General features: G+C 34.7%; 2 protein-coding genes across 2 annotated transcripts in view; one reads left to right on the forward strand and one right to left on the reverse strand.

Annotated features, from left to right (window-relative positions):
* LOC124643606 (multidrug resistance protein homolog 49-like) overlaps positions 1–20,783 on the reverse strand; it is an 82,147-nt gene that overhangs the window by 16,017 nt on the left and 45,347 nt on the right. The window contains exons 10-19 of the mRNA XM_047182610.1: positions 20,089–20,231; positions 18,151–18,300; positions 17,586–17,779; positions 16,982–17,091; positions 16,403–16,494; positions 15,803–15,979; positions 15,181–15,363; positions 14,773–14,863; positions 14,234–14,346; positions 13,896–14,025 (exon numbers count right to left, since the gene is read on the reverse strand). Coding sequence (XP_047038566.1) covers positions 13,896–14,025; positions 14,234–14,346; positions 14,773–14,863; positions 15,181–15,363; positions 15,803–15,979; positions 16,403–16,494; positions 16,982–17,091; positions 17,586–17,779; positions 18,151–18,300; positions 20,089–20,231 — 1,383 coding nt within the window. The remainder of the gene's footprint in view (positions 1–13,895; positions 14,026–14,233; positions 14,347–14,772; positions 14,864–15,180; positions 15,364–15,802; positions 15,980–16,402; positions 16,495–16,981; positions 17,092–17,585; positions 17,780–18,150; positions 18,301–20,088; positions 20,232–20,783) is intronic.
* Positions 436–1,540, forward strand: LOC124643608. The gene is made up of 2 exons (XM_047182612.1): positions 436–667; positions 992–1,540. Coding segments are annotated over exons 1-2 (531 nt in total). The 5' UTR covers positions 436–665; the 3' UTR covers positions 1,521–1,540.

Raw genomic sequence — 20,783 nt, forward strand, 5'->3', positions numbered from 1 at the left:
TATCGGTACTTTAAAACGTGTAAATGTAATTCTACACTCTAGACAACACGGCGCTACACCGCTTCGGATTGCAATTAAACATAACTTTTTATATATATCGAAATCGGTTTTGTGTAAGTTTGTTCATCCATACTAATAAACTAGGTTGCCCCACCACTTCACTCGTGTATTTAATAGTTTTATTAGAGTATACATAACATAGGTATAACCTCCTCTTTGAAGACTGTTAAAAATAAAAAAAAGCAATCGTTCGAGCTTTATGAGGTAGGTAAATGGTAAGAGATTTGTGCACATACTATTACATTTGCTTACCAACGTAAAGGAGGAGGCAAACCCAGGTGTAATAAGTATGTATTATTTAATCTGAATAAGATCTACATTTCAGTGTTATTAAATTTTACTACATTATATCTTATATGAAGTAGATAAAGTTGATATTGCGTGATCTCGGTATGTTGCTAAGTTATTTTTCCAGCAACCTGGGTGGTAGATCTGACAAAGCATTTTAGCAAACCCGTGCCCTATTCCCTAATTGGTATACCGTCACGTGGATGTAGTGCTATTTAAGAGATCATCTGCAGGGACTGGATCACAACAATTCTTCAGCTAGAAGCAGTCACATCCAAATTTGGAAGTACATACCAAAGAACCACCAATCTTCTAAAATGTAAGTATTACTCGTATACTTCATTCGGTGTTTCATTTTTTAGTATTAAATCATTCAAGCTAGTTTTATTAATTTCTTCAATCACTCCATTCTTATTTTATGTAAATGTTACCCAATATTTTTTATTTGCTATGTCCAAACACTACATTTATTTGTTTTTTTTAGTATTCTGTCAATCATGCTTACTCAATATATTCATTCGTGTTCCTCATGTTTCATTTTCTTATTATTCAATCATTAAAGTTACTTTCATTCATTTTCTTCAATCATTCAATTCACAATTTATATGAATGTTATCTAATATTTTTTATCTTTATTTTCTAGGTCCAAACACACTGCTGACCATATTTTCCCTTCGGAGGACGAATCGTCGGACGGGGTGCAGATGAAGGTCAAGACAAAGGAGAACAAGAAACGTAAATCGTCGCCAACGCGCAGCCCCCAGCCGTCTACCAGTAAGAAAGGCAAGACAGTTATTCGCCCCATCCCTCCTATTACCAAGTCTACGGCTCGCGAGGTGTTCGGGAGTGACAGCGACGACGACGCGGTAGACGCACCCGCGGAGAAGAAGCCTCCGATGATTTACTCCTATGTCACACGGAGGCTGGCCAACGGTTTTTCTCGTCAAATAGATGAGAATAAAAAAGGTGCGTTCTACATAGAACTTAAAGTATACAAGTGTGACGAGATAGAGCGGATTCAACCCGTGAATAGGTGGCGTCACTCGGTGATAACAATAAAAAATAAAACTGACGAAGATTCTGAATCGTGGAGGCACTTGAATGAATTCATTATAAGTACTAGGCGGGAGTTCAAACGCTGTACTCCAACGTTTATAAGTTCATACCAATAATTAAGTACCAATGTATTATACTCAATTATTGGTATGAGATATTATATTATAATCAGTTATTTTATAACATATGTAACCATAATCATAATATTACATTATTATAATCTACCTTATAACCTACATTATATTCAGTGAATTAGTTTTTAAGTTTTTTTTTTTTGTAACCCACTATTTCTTAATTAAAGTATTCAGTACGATTAAAATGTGTTATATTTATTTTGTTTCCAGTTACACAAGCGAGTAATGCGATACCAGCAAGTTCAGATACTTATAATGATTTATACGAAACTAAGATCCCCGAACATGAATATGAAACGAATGTTATTGAGACTAATTGTTTATTAAAAAGATATTGCGAGAAATGTAAAATTGAGATCCCCGAACATAAATACAGATACCATAAAAGAACGAATATCCATAAATCAAATTGTTTAATAAAGTCAAATTTTGAAAATGTTGATATTATAGCAACTGCATTTAAAAACAGGATTCTGACTTATCGCTTAAATCCATCTATAGAAAATGAGTACCTCACACCAGAGGCGTTCTTAGATGAAAAGCGAAAAGATGTTTCTAATATAATTAAAATGTTATTAATGAGACATAACTGCATTAAAGTTAATTTCGAGCTGTTTGCTTACTTTTTACTGCCTACGTTAGGTGAGCAACAGCTTAAATCATTTAATACTAAATATGAAATTATATATAATAATACTGATTTTGATGACATATATTTGAATGTAATAGAAACATTCAAAAGAAAATTTACCGAATTTGAACATTGTCAATCCGGATGGTCATTTGTTTCAATAAATCATTTAGAAATTAATATAAATAAATATTGCCCTATGCGGGGTGGTACTTATTTAGAGCTACCAGATGTTATTAAAAATACAAAGAGCTGTTTGAATATACATAATAATGATGAATACTGTTTTTTGTGGTGCGTAGTTGCAGCATTATTTCCAGCTAAAAATAATGTTTGCAGGGTCAACTCCTATCCACATTTTAGTACAGTACTTAATACACGAGGAATTTCATTTCCACCTTCACATAAAGATATAAAATTATTTGAAAAAAATAATTGTGACTTGAGTATTAATATTTATGGATTTGATAAACATGGTACTATAACTGGACCTATTTATGTGACGAATTGCAGGAAAGATAAACATATAAACTTACTGTACATTGAAAAACATAATAAAGGTCATTACTGTTTGATAAAAAATCTGCTACGTTTAGTACGAAGACAAGTTTCATGTCATAAGGGACGAATGTATTTATGTGAGACATGTTTACAATTTTTTACTTCTGAAATAAAGTATAATTGTCATAGTTGCTCTCAAATTTTAACCGTACTACCTGATAAGAACAGTACATTAAAATTCAAAAATTATGAGCGAAAGCAAAAAATTAATTTTGTAATATACGCTGACTTTGAAAGTATATTGTTAAACTGTAAAATGGAACAGAATGATAAAAATACAGTAAAGAATAAAGTACATCAACCGTCCTGTTTTGCTTTCTATGTGTGTTGTTCTCATGATAGCAGCTTAAATAAATTTGTATCATATAGAGGATCTGACTGTGTGGAAGTATTTATTAAAAGCTTGATTGAAGAAGTGAAATTAATTCATAAAATGTTATTAACAAAGAAACCTATGAGACCAATGACAAGAGATCAGACTGATAATTATAATAATGCAACTACATGCCATATTTGTAATGATTTATTATTTGATGATAAAGTTTGCGATCATGATCATATAACATCTGAGTATAGAGGTGCGGCACACTCGCAATGCAATTTAAATTATAGAGTTTGTCCCTTTATACCCGTTATATTTCACAATTTAGTTGGCTACGATTCTCATATATTTATAACTGAATTATCAAAATATGAAGGTGAGATAAGAATTATAGCAGAAACTAAAGAAAAATATTTAACCATAACAAAAATAATAAATACTGGTAAAGGATGCAAACCAGCACAAATTAAATTTATAGACTCGTTTAAATTTCTTAGTTCAAGTCTTGATAACCTGAGTAAAAGTTTAACGGAGAATGATTTTGTTCATTTATTCACACATTTTCCGAGAAAAAATCAATTTAATTTAATGCGAAAGAAAGGTATTTACCCATATGAATATATTTGTACATGGGCTAAATACAATGAAACACAACTACCTGACAAGGATAAATTTTATAACTCTTTACAAATGAAACACATAACTGATGATGAATATAAACATGCTCAAAATGTGTGGAATCTTTTTAATATTACTTCTCTTGGTGAATATACTGACTTGTATTTAAAGTGTGATGTACTATTATTGTGTGATATATTTGAAAGCTTCAGAAACATTTGTCTCCAGCATTATAAACTTGATCCTGCATATTATGTAAGTTCACCTGGATTGAGTTGGGACGCTATGCTCCTTTACACAGGTGTTCAGTTAGAAATGATTCATGACTTAGAAATTTACGAAATGTTGGAAAAAGGAATACGAGGTGGGTTAGCTCAATGTTCTCTACGATATGCCAAAGCGAATAATGTTTATTTACCTCATTTCGATAATTCAAAGCCATCAACTTATTTAATTTACTTAGACTGTAATAATCTTTACGGATATGCTATGACGAAAAAATTACCCGTTTCAGAATTTAAGTTCATGACCGACAATGATATGAAATATTTTAATGTGCTTAATATTCCCGATAATTCAGAGTTCGGTTACATTTTAGAAGTAGATATAACGTATCCAGATCATTTACATAATTTACATAGTGACTTGCCTTTTGCTCCAGAGAAATTCACTCCTATTGGAGGGAAAACGCAAAAACTAATCGCAAATTTGTATGATAAATATAATTACATCATTCATTATGTTCATTTAAAAGAATGTCTCAAAAATGGTTTGCTTTTGAAAAAAATTCATAGAATCCTTTGTTTTAGACAAGAAAGTTTTTTAAAAAAATATATAGATTTGAATACTAGACTACGGCAAGCAGCTTTAACTTCATTTGAAAGAGATTTTTTTAAATTGTTCAATAATTCAATTTTTGGAAAAACAATAGAAAATAAACGAAAGCATGTTGAAGTGAAATTAATAAGTAAATGGAGTGATTATTCGAACAAAACCAACAAAACAGTAGGTGCTGAGAAATTAATCGCAAAACCTAATTTAAAAAGTATTTCCGTATTTAATGAAAACTTTTTAGCTATACAACTCAGTCTAGAAAAACTTATATTAGATAGACCAATATATGTTGGATTTGCGGTATTAGAATACTCTAAACAACATTTGTACAATTTTCATTATAATTTTATTAAGAATAAATATGGTGATAAAGCTAAATTGTGTTACACCGATACAGACAGTTTATTGTATTTAATTAACACTAACGACATATATAAAGATATACGACAGAATTTAACAGAATTTGACACAAGTAATTTTGAATCTAACAATAATTACTGTATTCCAAAGGTCAATGAAAGAATACCTGGTTTATTTAAGGATGAATTAGGAGGTGACCCAATTATTGAATTTATAGGCTTAAGAGCGAAACTGTACTGTATAAAATCACTAAAAATGCAAATTAATAAAGCTAAAGGTGTATCAAAATCTATAACCAGTAGTTTAAAATCACGTAACTATAAGCACGCTTTATTTAAAAATTTATCTTTAAAGCGAAAGATGAATATGATCAGATCAATGAAACATGTGCTATTCTCAGAAACAGTAAATAAAGTAGTCCTGAATAGAATAGACGATAAAAGGCAAATTTTAAGAAACCAAATTGACACTGTACCTTGGGGTCATTGTAATCACGTATGCTAACTAATGTTAACGACTTTTTTAACTTTAATAATAAAAAAATATTGTGTAATTGCAAAGTGCAAATTATTGTGTGTTGTAATATATGTAATAAAATACAAATGGAAATAAATGATTGTTATATGAATCATAATTATATGTGTTTTATTTAATTACCTACTGAGGTTTTGTCATTTACGATATTTAAAGTGATTTTCTCATGTATAAGCGTTGCGTGAAAATAGCCTCCTCGAGTAAATTAGTATATTCGGTATCGAGTATATTCGGCGCATCCAGGGTGGTTAATTTCGATATTATCTTGATTGACTGGCTAATATTTTTTTATCAGTTGATTTTATTCTTATATAAAATAAAGTCTTAGTTGTAATGAAAGGAAAAGAAATCCCTGATCTCTTGTAACTATATAAATACCAGAACAAATATTATTTATGTCAGACACAAAAATGAAGTGGATTAAACACCCGGTATCCTTAGCAGTTAAAAATATTGATGTGAAGGAGAATACGCTGCACTCGAAACATAGCGTACTTCTCCCGAATAACATCCGCAGTATAATATGTGGTCCTTCGAATTGTGGAAAAACTAACGTCATGTTAAGCTTATTAATTCATGAAAATGGGCTAAAATTTCAAAACGTATATTTGTATTCCAAAACAAGCTCACAATCAAAATATCGCTTTCTCAAAGAAATCCTGGATAGAGTTCCAAGTGTGAAACTATTTATTTTTACATTCGATGAAGATGTGATTCATCCTAATGATGCATTACCTAATTCTATAATAATATTTGATGATGTGGTTGGTGAAAAACAAATAAACATACGTAATTATTTTACAATGGGAAGGCACAGAGCAATAGATTGTTTTTACTTATCTCAGACATATTCAAAAGTACCAAAGCAGTTGTTACGCGACAATGTTAACTTTCTGATTATCTTCAAACAAGATGATATAAACTTAAACCATATTTATGATGAACATGTAAGTTCAGATATGGAATGGTCTAAATTCAAAAATCTCTGTTCAGAAGTATGGCGGGGTCCATACGATTTTTTGACTATCAATAAAGACTGTGATTTGAAACATGGCAGATATAGAAAATCATTTGATAATTTCATTAACTTTGAATAATAAATAAATTTATCTTTATCTACCATATACCTAATGATTGCTTCACAATTACATAGGAAGTGCATGTAGAAAATATATGGTCAAGGGACGTTTGTACTTTGTATGAGTAATGAATCATGGAAGGTATAGAAATAATTTTGATATATTTTGGAAATTTGATGAATGTTGGTGGTGGAAACTGATACAATATATAATTATGAATACCATATAAATGAAAACTAGTATTATTTCTTCCATGAGTGAATGCAGTCGTTTAACGTAAGATGGAGAAAAATATTAGAATAGAATTAATGAAGTCAGTAGACTCCATTAAGAATAAAATAAAACAAATGAAGACCCAGGAATACGCTATGAATTTGTCACTCGATAAAATGCTGAAACCTATTGCAGATCCTCTTAAAACCCTTGTTGATTCGAATCTATCTATAATAAAAAATAGGAATGTGGAAAATACAACTTTCAGTAATAATGACAGCATTGAATCTAATGACAATAATACTAGCTCATTTGCAAAGTTTGAAGACTGTTACGATCCTAAACAAGATTCTGAACTATTATTTGAAAAGTCGCCTAAAATGGGGGCACCAGATGACCTAGAAATTTCATTAGAAGGGCATGATATCCATGATATTTATGATGGTGTAAATATACCTTTCGGGATAAGAAGTGAAAATAAAAAATTATGGATGGGCAATTCAATAGTATCCTTTTCTAAAACGGAAAACTTGAATAACGATAATGTAATTATGGTTAAAATCGACGACAGAGCCTATAATTTAACCCCTGGTCTAAAAGAACTTTTACTTCGAAGAAAACCGGATTTAAAATTAATATCTGAGAGAGATAAGCTTGTCTATAAGGATATGTTGCATTTTACAAATGCACACAAAAGAGATTTTAATCCTAATGGTCAAATAAGAGGAGATAAAGGAACAAAATATCGTGCAATCATCAAACCACTGCTTTCCGTCATATCAAATGATAAAACTCCCATTAAACAAGGAGGAAAGTTGCCAAAGCTCAAGAAATACAAAAAGAACACTGATTTAGTTTATTGGGATGACCCAAATGAACTGGTTGAGAGATTGCAGTTATTAGTTGCATCAAGAGATGCTGGCAACACAAACCATGATAATGAAATTTTTTCAATAATTGAAGAATTAAAGGAAGCAGACATTATTAAAGAATAAATAGTAAAAGTAAGGTGCCTTTTATTCAGTATCACATTAAACTTGTTAAGAGAGAGATATTAAAACTAGAAAAAAATAAACATGAGTAAAGCCGATGTGGTCAACGAAATTCATAAAAATGCTAGAGTAAACTTTTCACGAAGACACGTTATCATGAAAGATATAGATTATCTATGGCAAGCGGATTTAATAGATATGCAATCAATTTCTAAGGAAAATAAAAAATTTAGATTTATTCTCGCCGTTATTGATACATTTTCGAAATACGCATGGGCCTTTCCTTTGAAATGTAAGACCAAAGATGTTGTTAGTAATACTTTCAAGACGTTATTAAACCAAGGACGTGTGCCTAAAAATCTGCAAACTGATAATGGGACTGAGTTTTATAACAATACATTTAAAGCACTTATGAAATCTTATCATATTAATCATTATTCACCATTTTCAACAAAAAAAGCTTCAATTGTTGAGAGATTTATCCGAACACTAAAATCTAATCTGTATAAAGAATTTAATTTAAAAGGTAACTATAAATGGGTAGATAACACTCTTGATAATGTTGTTTATAAATATAATCACACTCATCATCGCACAATTGATGAAATTCCTGCAAGTGTAAATAGTAAAAATAAAAAACATATATTGGAAAGATATATAAGTTTAGTAAAAAATGAAAATACAAAAAGTAAGTTTAAAGTAGACGATTATGTGCGTATAAGTAAATATAAGGGAACTTTTGAAAAAGGATATACACCCAACTGGTCAACAGAAATATTTAAAATAAAAAAAATACAAAATACAACTCCTGTTACATATTTAATTGAAGATACAATTAGAGGTCAACCTATTTTAGGTGCATTTTATGCACAAGAGCTTCAAAAAACGAAACATTCCAATGTATATCTAGTAGAGAAAGTTCTAAGAAGTAAAGGAAATAAAGTTTTAGTGAAATGGTTAGGTCTACCTTCTTCTGAGAATAGCTGGATTGAAAAGTCGAATAAATTGTAACAAATTAATTCACTTAACAACACTATTTATTAAGTGTTCAATTCATAACTTATCAGTCTTATGATGTGTATTGGAGAGAGCAGTCTTCTCAATTGGATAATAAATAATTTACCGTTTGAGTTACATTTACCAGGCTATAAATATTGTGGGCCTGGCACAAAAATAATTAAAAGACTTAGACGTGGAGATAAAGGTATTAATAAATTAGACGAGTATTGCAAGGAGCACGACATCGCTTATCACAAGTCATCAAACTTAGAGGATCGTCACAAGGCAGATTTAACTTTGTTTAATATGGCGAAAGAACGAGCAGCTGCCTTGGATGCAAGTCCAGGTGAAAAACTCGCGGCACGCTTAGTACGCAACGCTATGTCAATGAAAATTAAAACTGGTTCTGGTCTAAAGAAATGTAGCAACAAGTGTTCTCAAAAAGATACAACTGGAAAAGGATTAAAAAATAAGTTTAAAAGCGTTATTACCAAAACGAAAAAACAAATCAAAAAATTAAAACCAAAATGCAAAAAAGCAGCGATAGAATTAGCTATGGCTGCTGCCAGAGAATTAGCTGATAGTTCATCCATCAAACTTCCTCGAGTCATTCCTATACCACGAACAGGTGGAGTGCTACCTTTAATTCCTATATTTGCGGGATTATCTGCTGCTGGAGCTCTAGCAGGCGGTGCAGCTGGCATTGCTAAAACCATAAATGAATTCAAGATGGCTAAAAAACTGTTAGCTGAGTCAAAGAGACATAATGAAAAAATGGAGGCTCTTTGCATAGGAAAAGGGCTACACCTTAAGCCACATAAAGATGGGTTTGGAATATTCATATCAAAAGAAAAAAACTAAGACTTCGGCTACCCAATCGCGCTTTAACTAACTTGGACATTTTAAAGTATGGAAATAGCATCCCATATTTTAGAGGTGTCTTTATGAGAGATGAGCTCCCTAAATACCCCTTCAAAAAAGAATGTGGTGTTATTAATTTAGATAGCTCTAAAAACTCTGGCTCTCATTGGGTAGCCTATGCAAAATACGACGATTACATTGAGTATTTTGATAGTTACGGAAATCTTAAGCCGCCAAAGGAATTTATAAAATATGTGGGTTCTAAAGTGAACTACAATTATGAAAATATACAACGTGACCATCCCTTTAATTGCGGGCATCTTTGTATACACTTCTTAAACAATTTTTGGTCAACAAAGCAATAAAATAAACGGGATCTTTCATAACAGTCCAGTATATAAGCATGTCTACTACGGTTACCATCTCTGGAAATACATCAGAACTGGTCTCGTATTTTCAACCACCTCTTCATTTATCTGATCAATACGAGTGCGGTTTACTATACTTTTCAGTATTGAATTCAAGACCAGATATTCCGATTAAAACTAGCACTCTGTCTGTGATCAAAATTGAATGTGATCTTGTGTACGGTTCATACTGCAACGGATTACCAACACATTTTATTCATGAATTTGTATCAGATACTTCGCTAAGTCATGATTATATAGAGATACCACAAAACGTTATTTACTTTCCAGTGAACAAAAATATAATTTCATCCATATCTGTTAAGATTGTTGATCAATTTGGTCACTGTATTAACTTCAAAGAAGAATATATTCAGTTACGTCTGCACTTAAGAAAATCAAAATGATAGTATATTATAAAAACACTGGAATGAAAATAAATAAGTTTATTTCTTCTGCGACCGCTAAGGTGCAAGGACGTAATACAAAAATTAAGAAACTGACTAAAGCAAATAAAGACTTTCTTAAAGCCCTTGGGTTTAAAGTATGAATATGCTACAGATAACTGAATTACCGCATTTCGACAGTTCGATTGAAAGTTATGAAATCCATACATACAATCCCTACAATAACAGCTTTAGAGAAAACGATGAAATCAGAATCCCCATACATCAGCAAGACATATACGTGCTACCATCAGCCAGTTCAATTTACATCGAAGGACAGACAAGGCTGTTCGGTAAAGATGGGAATCCGATCAAGAAAACTGTTACGTTCACTAATAACCCTGTTATGTCTTTGTTTCAAGACATCAGATACGAAATGAATGGTATCGAAATAGACCGTATTAAAAATTCGGGAATTACGTCAACAATAAAATCATACATTTCATTAAATGAAGCAGAAAATAAAGTTGCGGCTTTATGGGGTTGGAAATTAGCAGGATTTCAAAGTGATGGACATTTTAGTGCTGTGATACCATTGAATAAGGTTTTAGGGTTTGCAGAAGATTACAATAAAATTGTGATAAATTGTAAACATGAACTTATTTTGAGTAGAAGTAACTCTAACTTAAATAGTGTTATCCTTACTGATGATGTTGTTAATTTTCAAATAGATATACAAAGAGTTCAGTGGAGGGTGCCACATATAAAAGTGTCAGATCGAGAACGACTAACGCTTTTAAAACATTTAGAAAGAGATAGACCTATTCAGATGGCTTTTAGAAATTGGGATTTATATGAGTATCCCTTGCTACCTAAAACTACAAAGCATTCTTGGTCAGTTAAAACAGCTTCACAATTGGAAAAGCCTAGATATGTTATATTTTGCTTGCAAACTAATAGGAGAAATAATAGGACTAAAGACAGTTCACTATTCGATCATTGTGAAGTGACCAACGTAACACTCTTTTTGAATTCGCAATATTATCCCTACGAACCTTTGAGTTTAAAGTTTTCTGAGAACAAGTACAGTATATTATATGATATGTATGTGAAATTTCGTCAGTCGTACTACAACAGTCCTGTAGACCCATTGCTAGATCTAACAGATTTTAAAGAAAAGGCCCCCCTTTTCATCTTGGATTGCTCAAGACAAAACGATAGTTTAAAAACCGGTCCAGTGGACGTGCGGTTAGAAGTGGAATGTTCCACACCAATACCAGATAAAACAACTGCGTATTGTTTAATTATAAACGATCGACTTGTGGAATACAAACCTCTCAGCAACATAGTGCGCAGGTTATCATGATTGCTGTTGTTGATATTCAGGGATTTAGAACAGAAGCAAATGAATTTATATTAAAAGAAATCGCTATCTTGTGTAACAAACAATTACAAGTGTTTTTAGTTAAGCCGCCATTTCCATTTAAAAATTTAACGGACTCTGAAAAGAAGACAGTTCTTTGGATTCAACGTAACAAAAAGATATATTGGAGTGAAGGATTTGTACCTTATTCCTATTACCAGACTTTGGTTTTCGATATATTAAGAGATAAATGTGTTTATGTTAAAGGTTCAGAAAAAGTTTTATGGTTAAAGCATATTTTAGAAAATAGTAATAGTAATATATTTAATTTAGAAGATAAGGGTTGTTCTAGTTTAGTACATTTATATGATCAATATAAACATTCTGAAGATTTGTATAATTGTATTTATCATAACTCTGTATGTGCTTTAAAAAATATATTGTGTTTAAATAAATGGTGCCATGATAATAAATTTTTTATGCAATAAAAAAAACTTGTTTCATTTTTTTATAATATGTTTACTATCTCTCCCAATCCTATACAATCACGTTTATAAATTGCTTGCAGCATTAAAGCAGTGTCATTCTTCGTTTATAATTATTAGCATCAAGAACTAGTACTAAATAAATAAAATATGTTTCAAACTGAATATAAACCTCGATATGATATGTATAATACATACAAAATACGTGAATTATCCTTTAATTATTATTGGGGGACGAGTAACTCAAGGAAAAGATTAGTGATGGAAATGGCTGATGCGGGATTCTTTTATTACGGAAATAATCCATATGATAAAGCAGCATGTTTTTCATGCGGAGGTGTTATAGAAGATTGGGAAATTTATGATGATCCTTGGATGCAGCATGCTATAAATTTTCCACAGTGTTTTTATTTGAACGCTGTGAAAGGGGGAGAATATGTCAATAAGTGTCAAAACATCGTAAATAATTGTGTTAGGGAGAAATCTTTCATGTTGCAATGAAAACTATATATGGAAGAGCATCTAATGAATGATGTCATACAATACATGTCTCATTATTGTAAACAAAGTGCATGAAGCAATTCGCTATTTTGTTACATATTCGACGACACGTTTGGCTTAATGGTTAAGACCCCCGGTCACAACTGAGTGCAATATAACACGTTCTTTATCCATCTAAACCGAGTGTCGTGGGTTCGATTCCCACACGAACAAGAGTTGATATTTGTTCGGGTGTGGATTTTGTAATTGTTTCTCGATACTGTTAATTTAAATAAAGATATCGTAAAAATAAGACCCAACGTATTTCATTAAACACCTGCTAAATATTAAGCTCCAGAAACAGATAAGATCAGAATTACACACACACACACACACACACACCCTCACACACACCAGATATCAGATCAGGTTAGATTGATTGATAGGTAGTCTAGTAGGTATAATTCATGTGTGGAATTGGGGTTCCTGGATTTTTTTGATCCAGGAACCCCAATTCTACACTACTGAAGACCTAAGAAAAGATGGATGGATTGCCTGAAAGATGACATGAACAGGAAGGGAGTGAGTGTCAGTATGACGAGTGACAGGGGAAAATGGAAGAGGATGACATATTGCGCCAACCCCAAATAAAATAGAGAACAGGGCAGGGGAATAAGATGATAAGAAAGAATGTTGCTTGTGCGATGATGACAGACAGAAGAGTATGGAAGAAGAAAACATGCTGCGTCGACCACAAATAAACTTGGGAAAAGGACAGGAGGATGATGATGAAATAAATAACCAATAACTGTTCAAAGGTGAAAGGAAACTTCTAGAGGAAACCTGGACTATAAAATCTGAAATAAGCAACCCGCATTAAGCGTACGTGGTGATTAACGCTCAATCCTTTTTTGCGTGAGAGGGACAATAAAAAGGCTTGATGGTGATGATGATGAAATAAATAAAGTAAATAAACATAACGGACATTTAATACCAATTTTTGTGGTATTCTTGCAATCGCTTAAGACATGTCAGACATGAATGCTTCCGGGGTTGCGGGTTCGCGCAAGTTACCGCGGCCCATACATAAAAGGCCTACGACGGAACACGAAGGTTTTTAGTCAGTAAGAGTCTGACACTCTCTCACTGCTGCTAACCCACAGCGGGAGGGGTCATTTGATGATTTCTGACGTCGTTAAAAAAACACATGAATGCTCGTCCTGTGTACGTACCGAGCGAATGCACGGTGCGCACGTGCAGGACAGCTTCGCTCGCCAGGCGCGCGGCCAGCTCCAGCGCGCCGCGCTCCAGGTGAGATGCTCGCTTGTTCACGTAGCCCTCTAGGTAGATGCCGCCCATCACCTGCGAGGAAAATCATGATAAAATATGAAATTATGAACTATATGTTCTGTTTTACACATAAATTTACATAAATGAGAACGGGCTAGAAACTCCATAGTTATTTTTTTGATACAGTTTTAACAAGTATGTTTATTCATAAAAAAATATGCGAATATCAACTCCGATCCTGTACAAGTTCCTACAGGTAGCAACAGGCGACAATACTTACACAGGGCACAGACAGTAGACTAACAAGAGTCATCTTCCAAGAGTAGAACATCGCCAGCCCCACGCCCAGCACCATCGTGCTGGCGCCTTGTAGCACCGTGCCGAGACGAGTACCTAAAAAGAAGATAAATAAGATAAATAAATATAATATGAAAGGTAATATACCGTAAAACACTGGTAATGGAGTTTTCAGAATATGTCAATTTACAGAATACAAACGAATTAAGAAAGTATGTAAACGGATTCCAAAAGGAACAATTCTACATTATATTAAACAGTAGCGAGAGGAGTCATTTGATAATTTATCACATAAAAGAAAGAAACAGTCCTAAAACACTTCCTTGAAGAACTCCTACCTTGAAAGTTAGCTCACTTGCAAAATTAAATTGGTTTCAACCTTGGATATACTAAAAGATGAAAAAAATAATAGAAGACATTTATACTTGACCCGATTTTATAATGATTATATCTTCAGTATACTTAGAATAGGTATGTAATCAGTGTCAAAAACCTTAGCTAAGTATGAATAAGTGTAGTTACCTGTAGCACCCTGTACGGCGGCGCAGTCGGTGGCGAGTCGCGCGCACAGAGCGCCCACTGAGTTCTGCGTCAGGTCGAACCAGCCTTGTTCCTGTGATAACAAATACGTTATAAATAATCCCTAATGTTACTAGTATTACGGTTGATGGTTGCTAAGTAGGAATTTGGGTAAGTTAATCTTTTCATTTACTATGACTTTCGTTAGATATTAAAGTTCTTTCTTCAAGACTCATATATTATTTCCCATATATTATCTATTTACTCATATATTCCGATTTCTCATATCCTTAGTCTGGTTGGTCTTTCAAAGGGCTTTTTATTAGCCTAGTTTTCATATACATATAAATGTAAGCTAATCAACAGCTAAATAGAATATTGGAAAAGGCCGTTAAAATACCTCATCCATACCTGCATAAGAAAGTTCTGGAACGTAAGCTTCCTGAGCCTGTCAGTGAGCCTGGAGCCAGCGAGGTTGAAGAGCCACGACTGCAGGAAGGTGACCAGCCCGCATGCCGCCGCTACCCCGGCGAAGAGTAGCGCGTAGCGTTGTGATTGTGAGAGAATTACTGCCTTGTCTGAGAGCCCGAACATCTGGGAAGAAGAGACATTATATTATTACCGGTTCTTCAAACCATATAGACAGAATTGTGTGTGCTGGGAAGGTTGTTCCACCACTTCTTCTTACCAACTACTACCTACTTTGAATAACAAAACTTAGAAAAAAAAAACCCAATGTTGTTGAGTTGTTGTGTAAAATCTTGAGAATTTAAATAATCCGCTTAATACGTCTTGCACTGAGGATATCTGCAAAGCGATGTATATGAACAACATATAACGTAGGTATTTGGTAGACGTTACGGGTAGTTAAGAGCCAGAAAGTCTGACAACCAGTCTTGCCAATGGGTTGTCCAGGTAACTGGGTTGAGGAGGTCAGATAAACAGTGTGGCACATTTACTCTCAGTTGCATCCCATTAGACTAGAAGCCGACCCCAACATTGTTTCGAAAAAGCTAGGCACATAAAGACTTACAGCATATAATTCAGCAAATAACAACGCGAAGGCAGGCATGGCAGCTCCCACTAACAGCGAGGCCAGGGCACCGCCCGCCAGCAGTCTCCATTCCGGACCGTTGAGCTGCAGCAGTGACCAGCTTGATACTGATGGTTCCTCTTCTTCTGATTGCTCGAGTTCCTCCTCTACGTGCTCCTGGGAAAGAGTAGAAGTAGGATTTGGAGTAAGAACGTGGAAGCGAGCAGAAGAATATTATAAAGAGATGACGAGACATCTGACAATGTGATCGCGACCCTTTTATAAATATTTGAAAGTGAAGACTGACAATTTGAAAGTAAACAATGTTTGAAAAGTTTCAGCAGGTCTGTATTATATGTTAAAATATATTCTGCAATGTAATGCCAAATGGCTATCCGTGTTATTCACTCGCAAGACGAAGAAACACACAAATATAGAAGTAAAAGACAAGAAACAAATATTGAAGAAACAATCTTGAGTACAGATATAACCCAACAGAAGCAAGGACAACTTAAAACATCTAGGTAATAATAAAGCTTGAAACATGTAGGTAAACATAAAGAGTAAGTAATTAATAAAAATAAAGAGTAAGATACTAACGATATGGTTGAGCGCGTCGGCGGCGGCGTGCGGAACGTGAGCAGATGACACGGTGCTCATGCGAATACTGCTGCGAGTGAAGCGATATGAATCTGTAACAAGAATGTAGCAGATAGTGTTGAAAGAATACATGAAGATGATGATATAACAGTCGTGGCCTACTGCACCTTAGTGCAGATTAGTACACCAGCCTATCAAGTATGAGTTCAATTTTTTTTCAAACCAGGTCAGGTAAGCGTCGATGTAACTTTTTAAAAGTTTTTATGCTCTTTCTATAGTGAAGTAAAACGTCTTGAGGAAACCTGGAGTTTGAAGTTTGAGGTGATTAACGCTCAATCCTTCTCTGTGTGAGAGAAGACCTATGCCTAGCAGAATGATAAAAGGTTGATCACAGAAATGTTTATATTTCCATCATCAAGAAGATATGAAAATGACTTTCAGAAAGGACATTTACGTGCTCTTCGATGCACGAGTGTACCAATCACCAACTTCCAGGCTTCAGGCTGCTTTGTGAAAGTTCATACAACCCACAAAGGGATTTCTATGTCTGTCTGTTCTACTATCTTTAGCACCACTCACCCCGTGTAGACTGTCGACTAATGCATCTCTTGAAGTGCTGAACATCATCAGCAGCCGTGACGTCATCGTCGTCTAGTTCAGGCTCTGAAGATAATGTGGCTGCTATACTCCTGCAAGTTCAACAAGGAATGTTTAGTTGGTGATTGATGTTGACACTACAAAGTATGCCTCGATTTTTGATGATCTTTCGGACTCTCAACTTGGTCATCAGTGTTTTATGTAAGTCCCCTATGTACTCCCTCATGGACTTTCCCACAATGTAATTCCTTATGAATTCTACATATATACCCCCTTATATACTTCCTGATATATGCCTTAATTTACTAACTTTGCCCTTCCTTTTGTACTTCCCCCATTTATTCGTTTATGTAATAATACTACGTACTCCGTTATCTACTCCCCGGTATGAACTCTCTTATGTACCCTATATACTCTTTTATATATTCCACTATCTAAATGTATATTATGCACTCGGCCTTTGCAATTTCCAATTCAGACTCGAAAACTGGATTTGGAATATCGGATGAATATCGACACTTCGTATACGTATGAGCATTAGTTATAACAAATAGATAAATACATGAAATTCTAGTAACATCCTCACTTATTAGTCAAATCATCCTGCGTCAGCCGCCAATACATGCCCTTCTTCTCCATCAGCTCCCTGTGTGACCCTTGCTCCAGTACCGCGCCTTGCTCTACACACACGATGCGGGTCGCGTTCACTATAGTGGACAGTCGGTGGGAGACTACTAGTGTAGTGCGGCCCGCGCTCGCTGAGTCTAGTGCTGCTTGTACCTGTGAGAGAACATTAGTTTATTTAAATTCTATTGCGTTCTGTATAATGGACAGTCGGTGAGAGACTACAAGAGTCTAGTGTTACTTGTACCTGTGATGAAACATCATCTAATCTATATAACGAGTCTAATACTGAGGGTTTTCCTGTCTCTCAAAGAGAGTCAGCAAATCCCAGCGGGGCCCACCAGGGGCAAAGCCTATCGGAGCTGCGACATTGTTCGAAAGGGTTACCGCGACCCTGGTACATAAAGGGCTTGAGAAGGAACATGGTGGGATTGAGTCAGTAAGAGTCTGACGCTCCTTCACGCTGCACCTACAGCGGAAGAGGTCATTTGATAGTTTCCTCCAAAAAGCTTCTCTTGAGGGTCTACCTGTCTCTCAGCCGCCGGGTCGAGCGCGGAGGTGGGCTCGTCAAGCAGCAGTATGGCAGGTTTGCGCAACACTGCGCGAGCGATCGCTAGACGCTGCTTCTGTCCGCCTGACAACTGAGTGCCTCCTGACGTCAGCATTGTGTCGTAACCCTGATGAATGAAAGTAGGGTTCGAGGTTAGACACAAATAAGATGATTCTGCCAACAACGAGCATAGATCCAGGATTAAGTTGCTGAGTAACGAATTCATGCTGTGTTGCCCAAGTAACTGGGTTGAGGAGGTCAGATAGCCAGTCACTACATGTGGCACACTAGTAATCAGCTGTGTCCGAGGAGACTGAAAGCCGACCCCAATATAGTTGGGAAAAGATTAGGCAGATGATGATGATTGATATTACTGCATCGCCTTATGTCCTTCCATCGCGCTATGAGAGTGAAGGAATAGTGAGTGTAGCCACGGCGCGTTTAGTGTACTTTAGCTATTTTCACTGCATCATGTCCTACGGAATTCTTATGTGGGGCAATGCTGCCGATATCGAGAATGTTTTCGTACTACAGAAGCGCACTGTCCGTGCTATATACAAACTTGGTGCTAAAAGATAAGATAAAGATAAAAGATAATTTATTTTGTTAAAACATGGGTATATGTTTACAAAACATAGGTATTGTTAAACATGAGGTGTTAAAATTAGGTAGGTTAGAGCCATACATGTTTTGCCTGTAATTGGCGTACAATTTTTTTTTACTTAACTAGGCAGGTATATTATGTAGGTAGCTAATATCAAAGCGAAATGTCACAATGTTAGGCATCATTAAGGTATTCATTAACTGTATAAAAACATTTCGTAATCAGGAACTCTTTTAATTTAAATTTAAATTTATTTAATGGTAGCTCCTTTATACATTTAGGTATTTTGTTATATAAAACAGGCGCTAGGTAGAATATGCTCTTATGCATCAGTGCAGTGTTGCATGGCACAATGCACAGTTTGTCATTGTCTCTGCGAGTACGACTACTTATATCAGCAAGGCGACTAAATAATTTTGGGTTGCTCTTAACAAATGTAACTACTTCATATGCTATATACTTCATATGCTAATGTAACTACTTCATATACTTCATATGCTAGAGTCTCCCTTAGGGAAAGGTTTAAGGATATTGGTATTCTGACTGTGGCGTCTCAATACATTTATGCCAAATAATATACGTAAGGCAAAACCTAGATTCATATAGTAAAAACAGCGACGTACATCATTTTAATACTAGAAATAAACATAAGTTAACCGCACCTAATTATCGTCTACATAAGGTGCACGGTTCATTTGTGGGGCTTTGTGTACGCATTTATAACCGAATTCCGGTTCATCTGTTGGAATTAATGGACAGTTCTTTTAAAAACAAAATCAAAGAAATTCTTGTTAAAAAGGCATATTATAATGTTAATTATTATTTCACAGATAAACGCAGATGGCAGCTCTGAAGTGGAACAAAAGTGCTTTATTTTATTATGTATTTTTCGGTGTTTTCAATTAATAATTGATAAAATTGAATTGTATAATTGTAAAATAAATTAATAATAATTAAATTGTATACACAGCTGTGTTGCTGGGAAGTTTGTTCTTCACCGCTTCTTCTTTCCAGCCATAACACTAGGAAGTGGTGAAAGGGAGGCGTTTTGGGGGTGCTGTCATTCTTGTAAAATTTTGACGTTAAAAAGTGCTAATCGTATTAGCCTATTTTAATAAATGATTTTGACTTTGAGTGCACCTGTGTCCAAACAAATGTGCGTGCACTATAATATGTCCTGCGCACCTGACAGATCCCCTTATATGAGAACAGCCGTGGCCGTACCGTTACATGGCCATTTTTCAATACCTAATATTAGACACTTCTAAAGTCAATATTCAGCCCAAAGTTTATAAGACTTTCTTTACTTACATTAGCAAGCTTGGTGATGAACTGGTGAGCATGGGCAGTGGTGGCAGCCGCGATGACGTCTTCGTCCGTGACGTCACTCAGGCCGAACGCGATGTTCTCGCGGATGGTGCCCGTGAAGAGAACTGGTTCTTGGCCTACCACACCTGGATGTAGAGAATATAATGTACATCGTAATAAGAATAGAATAGGTTTTGACAGTTTGGAAAATATTACAATGACAAGAGCAAATAATATTAAACGACTCTGCTGCTGGTGAATGAGTTAATGAGGATAAAACTGACTTGTATAGTCTACTCTATGCTGAAAGACTATGATTTTATCGAGACATTACGTCATCGTGACCGTTGTGATGCGTTAGCTGTTAGCTAAGATAGAGTAAGCATTCGTTGGCTGTCAAGTGAGCAGTCTTTCCAACATAAAAATCGTGGTAAACTTACTCTCATTACATAATTATTTATTGTGTATGCTTGCATGGTTTAACCTAACTGCCAGAAGATAGCCAACCACTTGGATTTTTCTTGGGGACAACAAGCACCATGAGAACATTTTTTCGGGCAAATGGCCTCAATAGGTACATGAACAAAAAGTACTACTCGTCCGTGGGTGAGGTTAGACGTAGACGAGATTCATGTCACCTTATCTGTATTCAGCTCCCACATCTGTATTCAGTCTCATCAAACTTACACATCAATTCC

Source organism: Helicoverpa zea, chromosome 28 (assembly GCF_022581195.2).
Source record: "Helicoverpa zea isolate HzStark_Cry1AcR chromosome 28, ilHelZeax1.1, whole genome shotgun sequence".
Lineage (NCBI taxonomy): Eukaryota > Metazoa > Arthropoda > Insecta > Lepidoptera > Noctuidae > Helicoverpa > Helicoverpa zea.